We start from the raw sequence: 11,253 nt of genomic DNA, 5'->3' as shown, positions 1-11,253 counted from the left end.
AGAATTATTACTTGCGAAAACCTACACTTGGGTTTGCACCCTTTTTGGTCCAACAGTTTGGTTGCTGAGAATCTGAGATGCTCAGAGGATTTCACACGAAAACCCGCCCCGCCCCGCTCAACTCGCACCCCCCGCCCCGCATAACCCCGCACCACACGGATTTTCCAATTTTTGTGCGGTTTGCGGGTGGAAAATCCTCAACCCGCAGGGGTGCGGAGCGGGGGGAAAAATGGCGAAAATCTGCCCCGTCCTGCCTCATGCACACCCCTACTTAATACTATCTATATACCGTCGTTTAGTAAATATTATTACATTATTTTTAAACGAAGTAATATCATTCATTCAACACTTTAAAATGCAATAAAACAGAATATGAATGGCAAAAACAGAGAGGATCGTGATCCATATTTTAATCTACGTGTATTCCATAATAATTACAAACTGCCACCAAAGAAAATATGATCATAATCCTAGATTTTGGATAATTTGGAAGAACTTTTACCGGCTTCAAGCACATTTCTTCCGCTGCGGGTAAATTAATTTTACAGTCTGTTGATAGATAACAACAATAAAAGACCCATGTTGATGCTGAAACTCATATTAGTTACAGATGATGATCCAAACAAAAGCCAATCCGAAATCTAAATCAGCAAACAGAAGCACATATTCCAAATTTCAAGGCCCAAACACACGTAGCATAGTAGTAGTTAGCATCAACACAAGAAGCTGCACTGCCAATCAACTATTGTCCGAAGAGGCACGATCAACTGCGACAGGGACACACTTAGGGTGCACCTCGTACCCACATTCCAGACACTGGTAAGCCCAACCAGATCCTTGCTCGTCACAATCGCAGCATATAAAAGGCCCTCCTCCATTGCCTTCAGAGACCAAAGTGAGCTCGTGGCGATGCCCAGCGTGGCACACGTGTCTTGGAAGGCTCTTAGCCTCTTCGTCCATCTGTTTCTCCAGCAACTCCACTTTGGCGTCGGTGAAAGGGTACGCATTTTCTTTGTACAAGTTTATCAGGTTTCTGCCATGTCTTGTCACAGTTTTACCATCAGGGCCTAAAATCACCAAGCAAGGAATTGCATTCACGTCAAAATGCTTAGCAAGGTCCTTCACAGTTGGGTCTCCAAAGGGCAGAGTCAGCCAAGGCATGGTATCGAAGTAGGAGTCGAATGAATCTTGGTCGCGATCGCTCGACACGAACACTATCTCGAACCCCTCGTCTCCTTTGTCTACCAGCATTTGGTTAATCTTTTGGTAGACGGAGATCAGCTTGGGAGCGAATGTAGCACATGGATCGCACCATTGGGCTGCGAAATAGAGTCCGACTGTTTTACCTATCAATGAAGCAACGGGTACCTGCATAAGAGAGATCTAGAAACATCCATGAGCCGCCATGCATGCTCATATTTGACTCTTTGATAATGCAAGCATATTCATCAAAAAAAAAAAATGCAAGCATAAATAGAAGCATCTCCAACATGCCATTGGTGAGTAGCTCTAACAATGTAAGCATGTATAGATGTATATATATATATAAAGGCAGCGAGTAAAATCCTTTCAAGGAGGAGATTTGGTGATGGTTTACCTGCCAAAAGGGCGGATGCCAACGGGCACTTACAACAAGCTACAGAATAAGAAGTACGGACCGTACCTATCGAGTGGTTGAGAAAATCAACGACAATTTCCCCACGTTCAATGTTGCGGATATCTTCGAGTACCATTCGCTGACGGAGGCATCAACCGATCATAATTAAGGACGAGTTCTTTCCAAACGTGAGAGACTGATGCAACACAGAACCACACAATTGGACGGACTCTCGTCCGAATGGAGTCCTAACCGACAAGTTTGGAAGTCTCGACATAACCACCCGTTAATGAACTCCCCGTTCGAACCAACCAAAATCACTCGATCATCTGAATCATTTTTCTAACAATATTTCTCTTCCAAATTTAGATTTGACCTGCCATGCATTATCAGTATATCTTTTCTCATTTAATTTCTAATTTTCCTTTCTAGATCTTGAAACCTTTGTAATAGAAGGCAACATTAATAGCATAAAAAATGTTGACATTTCAGCTTTTACAGAGGTTATGTTCTCTTGACCCTAATAAGAAAATGCTGCTTCTAATTGGGTTCCTCTTTCTTTGGCTATCCAGCGTCATCATTCATCTATCTTTAGATGGTCGACTTGTGAGGGGACCTTCTTTTACCTTCGTTTGCGATATATCAAAAGGCATCAGTGCATGTCGTCGTTTCGAGTGGGCAACGTGGATGGATAAGGGAAGGAAAGAGGCCAGGAGCACATGAGGACAGAAACGAGGTATGGAGGGGATTGAGGAACACACGACACGTGTTGGGTGGCATCTTCTCGAACTTAAAAAAATAAATAAAAATAAATAAATAAAAATAAATAAAAAAAAAAAGCCTCACGTGTTAGATACGATCGATAAGTTTTCAAGTCTCCATCACTCTGGGCGTTATCCAATCTTTAAATCACATATACCATTCGATGTGTGTTTGTGAAGCATATACCACGTCATTCAAATCTCATATCGTGAAGAAGTTGTCTTCTCGAAGATGAGGGGAAAAATATTTTCCCCTAATTATCAAGAAATTTGTAATTAATTTTTTTTTTTTTAAACAAAAAAAACATTTTCCTGAAATTTTGTCTTTTTATCAGGGATATATATATACCCTTTACGTTAAACATCAGGGATATTGCACAAGTAGCGGAAGGAGAAGTTGCACAAATTAAAAGTTGAAAGAAACATTAGAAAGAGAAGGGCTACCAGCCTACCACACTCTCGCTACCACACTCTCAATTACACATTTTTGTCAGTAAAAATTACCATTAAGTTATGAATCTAATGGTAATTTTGACTGCCAACATGCACTTAAAAGAGTGTGAAAGTGGGAGTATATAATTAGAAAGGTCAATGTATTTTTCCCCTCAAGACTAATATTCTATGGTTCTTTATCTGGGCAGTGACGAGCTAAACGTGAAAATTGAGCCGCCTGAGATGAGATTGAGTGTCTAATTTCAATTAGGTGATGCAGTGACTGACCTGTTTAGGCCTGGGATGACCCAAAAGACGGTCTTTATCGTGGTTTGTTAGTAAACTGGTTAGGGTCTGGTTCTCATGCTTCTCCCTCTCTTCCTCCTGCAATCTCTGCAACCTCTCTTTTGTAAACGGGAAGGCTCGGACCCCGTACCGATAAATGAGTTCCACCCCATCACGCAAGGTTGCGTCGTCTTTGTTATCATTTGGTTGGAGAATCACCAAGCAAGGAATACCCTCGACATCGAATTTCTGGTTCAATGCTTTCTTGGTCTCCAGATCAGAAAATGGAATCGCCAGCCATGGCATGTATGCATGGTAGCTGTTGAAAGCATCCGAGTCTTCATCGGAGGACACATACACGATTTCAAAATTACACCCATTGCTCTTTAGTTGCTCGTAGAAAGCAACCAGAGCTTGAGTGAAGTTCTGGCATGGCGGATACCAGTTCGCCGAGAAGTAGAGGCCTATTATCTTCCCCTCAAGATCACATAGTTTCACCTGCAGCCACAGAGAAAACCAGTATCAGCTAAGAGCCCTATAAAAATAAGTATATTTAGTTATTTAATTAATAATATATGAAATGATGAGAAAAAAATTTCCACATCTAACGGTTCATGTATACTCTATGTTCATAATTCCAGATTTTGAAGAGAATTAATATCAATAATGAGCTTCATATGCAAATATATTCATTCTTTGGTTGAGTCAATATTTTCTAATTCGCTATAAGGGTAGATGTCAATATAATAGAATGAGTTAGGAAAAATTTCTCTAACCTAATTTTGTGGTAATATTTATCCTCTCAAATTTATTATATTTTAGAATGAATAATTAAAGAAAATCTTATAATTATTTACATTACTTTTACTTGGCCCATATCTAACAATGAGCATCAAAAGTGAAAAAATGGTAAATTTTTTTTTTTTTTTTTTTTTGTCTTTTTAAAACAAAAATATTAACAATCGATCGAAATATAAAGCTTCTAAAAATACAAAAACAATTAACAATGAGAGTCATATGGTGATATTATCTAAAATCGACGTACGGACAACCCTGATTAATGATGCCGACCAGGAAAAAGTTTCGGAATGAATAGTAGTTATACAATAGACAGCACAGAATCCACTACCTCAGAAGGTTAAAGGTTAGATCTAGAAGCCCAAATTTTTTGAAAACGATCCCCTACCAAATGACACGTATATTATTTACAATGGGCCACGCGGATTCTACTAGTAGCGTTAGTGTGAGGCTAAAGTGGATAAATAGGTCACACGTGCTTTCTGCTTAGCTGTCCAAGACTCGCAACAGCGTGGGGAAGCCATCATTGATTAGAACAGCAAATTTGACGTACGTACCTCCTCATATTATGCATTTCTCCCCAAATTTGAGTTGGTCACACGTTTACTATAAATTATATAAAATTATGTCACATTATTTAAAGACCAAATTTAATATATATATATATATATATATATATAAAACAAAAAGTGTAACATTTCTTTCTTTTTTCTTTTTTCTTTTTTCTTTTTTAAGAAGAATTCAGTTTACAAATATGTCATATGTTTTCTTTTTTTCTTTTTTTTGACGCTATATGTTTCTTAATATATAAGTAATACAATATTTTTTAAAATAATATGTGAACATTATTTAAACTAAAAACATGTAACAATTAACAAAAAATTTCAAATTGGACATAGAAAATTTCAACCCAATTTGAAAAAGACTTGTCCCCTACCTTTTCCCCCCCTTTTTTTTTTCTTTTTTTTTTTTTTTATTTTGTTAGCTGAGCATTAGAGTAAAGAACCACCCCCTCACTATATATATACTTTCTTTCTTTTTTGGTTAGAAAAAATATTTTGATGTAGCATCAAAATAAAAATTATAATTATGTTTGTTAAAAATTTAGTTAGCTTTTTTTCTTTTAAAACAAAAATATTAACAAACCACACATAACATTCTTAAAAACATAAAAATAATTTTTACTTTTACGTCACATCTACACACATTTTTTCTTTTTCTAAAACCTCCAAAGAACATTACACAAGCATATCAAGTGTTTTATATGTTATGTTTTGAGTTAATTTATTTATTTTTCTTGAGAGCTTAAAACAAAAATACAAGCAAACATGACCTTGAAAATGAGTTTTTTTAACTGTTTGCTAACTTATATAAGGCGGAATCATTTAAGATTTTGAGTCCTGCATAATCAATATCCATATGTTTAATAACCAAATAATGCTAGTAACCAAGAAGATTTCCTATGATTCTTGAAAAATGTTAAAGCTTATTTTAGTGTTTGTTTTATATCTTTTTATGCTTGACAAGACATTTTCTATTTTCTAATAAAACAAAAAAATTAAACAGTATTTTTTTTATTAAAAATAAAAAAATAATGATTCACTACCACCTAAAGATACAATTTTTCACCACATTGTCATATAAGATGGTCCCTCACTACTCTTTGAAATTTTTTATTTTTTAAAAATAAATTAAGATGAGGGACCACCTTGTCACATAGGCAAGATAATGAAAAGTTGTATATTTAAGTAATAGTGAATCATTACTCAAAATAAAATATCATTTTAATACAGAAGAATCTCAAAAAAAAAATTAAAAAAAAAAAAAAAAAAACTAAAATTAAAATGAAGTCAAGCATTTCTTATGATTCTTATGTACAAATAACGTACAACTCAATTAATGCCTTTTCAGTAATTGTTTCTTTTCTTTTTGGGCACAAACATTGAGACTGCAGCAACCAGAAAATATCTCTAGCTTGTAGAGGGGTGGAGAAATTTGATCCAATCCAACAAAGGCAAAATGTGCCCACATTTATAGATCAGATGGCAAAACTTTGTTGCAGTTTGGTAGCTTATTCTATCTTTAGACAAGTAATTAACCCTAGCTTCTACATAAATATCCATAAATAGAGCTTTTGCTTGCTGCTTAATTAATTAAAAAAAAAAAAAAAAAAAGATGATGAGCAAATATTGTAACACTCCCGTTTCTTATTAAATCGAATTTTATAAATAAAATTTTATAAGTAATTCTCGAAAATTATAATTGCTTTTTATTAGTCTTTTCATAATGATAACGAGGATATGATTAACATTTTTTCAAACACACGGAGGATTAATGTTCCATTCTCACTTCTCAGCTATTTATTGCCATTTTAAACCCAATAAAACAACAAGAAAAACACTCGAGATTGCTTAACTCGAGGATTTAATATATACGGCTCTTTCAAGTTTTATTCCGCAATATATATGAAACACCCGCTACATAATCTAGCTACCCGGCCGACAAACCCGTCTGAAAATCTGTCATAACATTATCAGGATATACAAAATCAAAAAAAAAAGAAAAAAAAGACAGCCAGTGAGATCTCAACAAAATTTTTTAATTTCTGAAATATTCAATGGTTCTGGAAGTTCCTTATGGAAATATAGAACACTACCAACAATTTTTAAAGATTAAAACAAGTTTATTCACTATATATATATATATATATATATATATATTCTTTCTATTAACTTGAATTCGAAAATTAAAAAATAATAATTAAGAAAAGCATATATATATATATAGGATTATGAAGTAACTTTCAGCCTAAAAAATCCTAAAACTCAAAAAAAAAAGAAAAAAGAAGCGTAATTCCTTGTTCTCTTTCTATTTTTAAAACAAAAACATGAACAATCAACCTAAAACACAAAGCGTGACATTAGAACACTTTTTCATTAAGAAACGGAGCAATTAAGTTCGCTCTCCATTTCGTCTTCTTTCTATCTCTCTTCCTTTTTCTTTTTGGGTGAATGAAAGATTATTTACTGAGGTATATATAGAGGCCAAAAGTGAGGATATGCTTCATCTGATCACCCATATAAAACATCCATGGAGAGAGAGAGAGAGAGAGAGGGGGGGAGAGAGAACCTGAGCTCCGGTCGAAGAAAGGAGATAATCACGATCTTTGGACGCCAAAAGAGATGAGAATCTGGAGCTTGAGAGCTGCTGAGACTCACCGTTGAGTGGTAGGGCTTGAAAATCATCCTTCATCTCTTCATCACTCTCTCTCACTAACTCTCTCTCTGTCTCTCTCCTCCCCCTCTCCCTCTCTTTCAAAACGAAAACACCAGCCTCTATCATCCTTCCAATCCTTTATATTCGCAGGAACCCTATTCTTTCCACATCATTGAATCCTATATGCACCCCCTCTCGATACATCAACGCCCCCAACGCCAACACGTAGCATTCACACGAGCTCCTTCCAACACAAGTATTATTAGCTGCTTGTTAGTCTATGTGGGAAGATAATGCTGCACTAATCACCACCGCACAGATCAAACACAGTTGACCCGTTTTCCAAGGTCAGCCCCAATATGCCAAAAAGACACCACGTGGATGGTGGGTGATTCTGTCTCTGCAATATTTACTTGGACGTCGAAATGAACACACCAAAATTGCGCTATGTCTGGGATAAAATGGCAACATTAAAGACTTTGAATTGATGTTGGGAAAGGCTAACAAGTAGAGGGGAGGACACCTGTCTCTTGCTCCCTTTCTTTTGTTTTCTATCATTCCTTTTTCCTGGAAAATGTGAGGCCCTCGCGTACGAGGCACATATCTCAAAAAAAAAAAAAAAAAAATGACAGATCCAACCGCATCAATAACAGTAATGTTACCCATGACGGTCTTTTTGTACAGATGCTTGTGTTTAAGTGGCTTTTTTTTTTTCTTTTTTTTTTTTTAAGTGAATCTTGAATAAGAAGTTAATTGTGATTGTACATTTTAAAATTATCATTAAAATCAAAACTTAACTGGGATTTAATTATGATTTTAAAAATTGTATTGCATTTTGGTGGTAGAATAATAACAATAAGAGTTTAATAAATAACATTATTTCATTTAAAATATGTTATGTCAACCAGGATACTATAAGTGTAATAAATGATTATAAATAATAGTATTATTCCATCAATAAAGGCTTAAAAAAAATAATGAATAAATCTATAATTTATTCTTCACACTTATTTTATGACACTTTCTTCGTACAGATGTGGCGAGAATTGAATGACTATCTACAAAAATATGAACTTTTTATTTTCATTCAGTTCATGTTACGTTAACGGTACAAAATAATAGTAATAAAAAAGAAATGATTATACATATAGTTCCACTCTACAATCTCGCGTGCACATTTCTTGTCGTTGCACGCACTAAAAATCAGTATTAAATTTTAGATTAACCACTATTAAATATTAGATGTAATAGTATTTTTAGTGACATGAAAGGTGATGCCACAAGACAGAGTTGCAACAGATATGATCATTCAGTATATGACACAAAATGAAGTAATTTTGTTTTATATATATATATATTTGAGTTCACTGATTTTCTCTCTCATCCTTTTTTGGAGCAACATTCACTGTGAAAAAATAAAATAAATAAGTCATTTATTATGTATTTGTATTATCTTATTACTGATCATGATTAACTCAATTTCGCATCATCATTATATTGCTAGAAATCAAAATAATTCATCAGGGAGAGGCAGACTAAAATTGAATGATGATGAAACTTGTGATATCAACAAGCATTTGAGAGTTGAATGTGAGGCAGGGTGATGTCAGTCTGTATGTGTCATCGATCCCATCGGTTTCTATGGCTTTTAACACGTGCTAAACATCTTTATTACTCTAAGTCTTCTGTCTGGCCCTCTTTATTTATTATTATAGAGCAGAAATCTTATGTAAAATTGCAATCATTTTTCTTTTCGCAAGTTATTTTTCGTTAAAACAGGAAACCTCTCTAATATCTCGTCCTAACATTTTCAATGTGGATTTAGGTTGCGTTTTATTTTTTATTTTTTAAAAAAAAAATTAAACCAAAATATTATTAGAGAAAATAACTGATTTTTTATTATTTGGTCTAAATACTGTAAATAATATCAAAAATAATTTTAATTGTTTAGTTAATATGGAAAAAATATGTTTACACTAAAATTAGAAAAAGATAAATTTTTAAAAATATAACTGTTAGAATAAAATAAATATTTAAAAATATGACCATTAGAAAAACACAAACATTAAAATAATAGGTTGGATTAGAGGGTTTTTTTTTTTTTTTTTTCTTTCTATAATTTTAATGTATTAATATCTACGGTGGATGGAACCTTAAGCTTCGTTATTGAATAAAAAAAAATATATATATATCATCAGATTACAATATTATTAGAAGATCGCAGGATGGTTTAGAATTTTTTTTCAAATTGTTAACAGTCATCATTAAAAAAGAAAAAAGAAAAAAAAAAACAAATGTATTTTTCTTTCGAGTTTTGTCAGGGAAAAAAAATATATTTTATAAAACAAAAACTCACACTAATTTAAATATATTTTAAAGAATGTTTGTTTCATTAAGATTTTATGTACCGCATGTAGATGTTATACTTATTATGTTGTATGATTTCGAATAAATTAAACTAATGCTCCGTTTGTTTTGCTGTAAAATGATTTCGATATTTTACAGTGTTTGGTAGGGGAGAAAATAATGGTCAACGGAAATCATTTTCGGTTTGACTATAAAAGCTTCTTTAATTTTTAAAAAACGATTTACGATTTTAAAAACCGTAAATCGTTTTCCGAAATTATATTCTTTGTCATTGCCCGCATGTTTGATATCTGATTGCCCAAATTCGATAATAGTCGGTCGTCCGAAACTAGGTGGCACGGGAATCTGGCATCATCCAGGCACCGGAATAATGCCAGCGCCGGAATCCGACGACATCCGGCCACCGTCATTGGATGCCGGCGGACCAGATTCTGATAGAATATGGCCGGAATCCGGCCATGGTCAGAAATTGGCCGGATCCAGCCTGATCTGATCGGATCCGGTCGGATTTGGCCAAATTGGCCGGGATCCGGCCTGATCTGATCGGATCCGGCCATTGATCCGGCCGGATCTTGCCAAAATGGCCGGGATCTAGAGGAGTCCTGTCGGAATCCAGCAATGACCGGTCGCTGTTTCCAGATTTCAACGACAACTGTATTTTTAATTTTCGTAATTTTTTCGTGCGAATCAAATATCAAAAAATATTTTTTAAAAAAATATTTTTTTTAAAATTAATTTCATTAAAAATATTTTACGACGAAAATCATTCTACACCGAAACGAACTACAACTTTGAAAACATTATAAAAGATATTCTTTAATTTTGTTGTAAGGCACCTTTCCGTATATATATATATATATAGAAGCTTAGCGAAACTTAAAATTGTGGCGTACACGTGTCGGAAAACGACATTCCGTACCTTATGTGGTTGTTGGATTGACTCGAAACGTCAATTATGGACAATAACACTGGGTCCCAGGAGAAGGGCCAGTAGCGCAAGGTTCAAAACCACGTGTCCAAGCATTGCCGTGTTGAAGTTAGCGAAAGCCAAAAGCTGCCCTCTTTCTAAAATCATCGATTGCGGTCCGTGAGCTGTAAAGCCAGCTAAAAAAGGATTTGGTGGTGCGTTGAGATGTGAACACGTGGTGCTTGGTACGTGGTTTGGTGACACGTGTGTACTTTTGCGTATTCAAAGGAATGAATGGGCCAAAAAAGTAGTTCCGGGGATGCTCAACCATCCCAATCTCACTCTTTTCTAAAGTTCATGGTTAAAGTTTGGTCCATGCCATGTGTTGCTATTGCCTATTGGGTGTAATAAAAGTCAGGCTTTGACATTTTTTTTTTATTTTACACCAATTAACGTGTTATATTAATCATGTTAAAAAAAAATTATCATGTAAAATATTTTTTTTTGAATGGTATTATCATGTAAAATAAATATGATAAATAATTTAATAAGTAGCATTATTTCGATTATTCGGAACGCAAAATCCACAAAACAGTCGAAACTATAATTTTATTATTATTATTATTTTTTTATATGAAAGCAACCATTAAAATTTGAATTTTGAGCAAGGCATTTGTCTTCTTTAAAAGAAACTTCCAATCAATATTTAGAGCGTGCATGATGTTATGATAGGTCATTATTGGGGAAGCTCAATATATTACAATTATCTCTCTCCACATGCTTCCTTCAATGATAATTCCCTAGACTTTCGCACGTAGGAGTTTCAATACGATAGTTAATTAAATTGGGACGTGGCTACATTAAATAAAAATGCACGTGAGAGATCAGAT

The 11,253-nt window shown here is 34.2% G+C and overlaps 1 protein-coding gene across 2 annotated transcripts; it reads right to left on the bottom strand.

Moving 5' to 3' along the window:
• Positions 1 to 377: 377 nt before the first annotated feature.
• On the bottom strand, positions 378 to 7,467 carry LOC133871042 (probable nucleoredoxin 2). Of its 2 annotated transcripts, none has more exons than XM_062308390.1 (3): positions 7,003 to 7,467; positions 3,079 to 3,573; positions 378 to 1,383 (listed from the first exon to the last, which is right to left on the bottom strand). In XM_062308390.1, exons 1-3 carry the CDS (start codon positions 7,213 to 7,215, stop codon positions 739 to 741), a joined length of 1,353 nt encoding a protein of 450 aa, XP_062164374.1. In that variant the 5' UTR covers positions 7,216 to 7,467; the 3' UTR covers positions 378 to 738. The 2 variants fall into 2 exon arrangements, with proteins under 2 accessions (XP_062164374.1, XP_062164375.1); XM_062308391.1 differs by having other exon boundaries at positions 378 to 1,368; positions 7,003 to 7,453.
• Positions 7,468 to 11,253: the final 3,786 nt, after the last annotated feature.

The sequence above is a fragment of the Alnus glutinosa genome, chromosome 6 (assembly GCF_958979055.1).
Source record: "Alnus glutinosa chromosome 6, dhAlnGlut1.1, whole genome shotgun sequence".
Lineage (NCBI taxonomy): Eukaryota > Viridiplantae > Streptophyta > Magnoliopsida > Fagales > Betulaceae > Alnus > Alnus glutinosa.
Note: the sequence above shows the minus strand (reverse complement) of the source record. Positions and strands in the feature narration are given on the sequence as shown.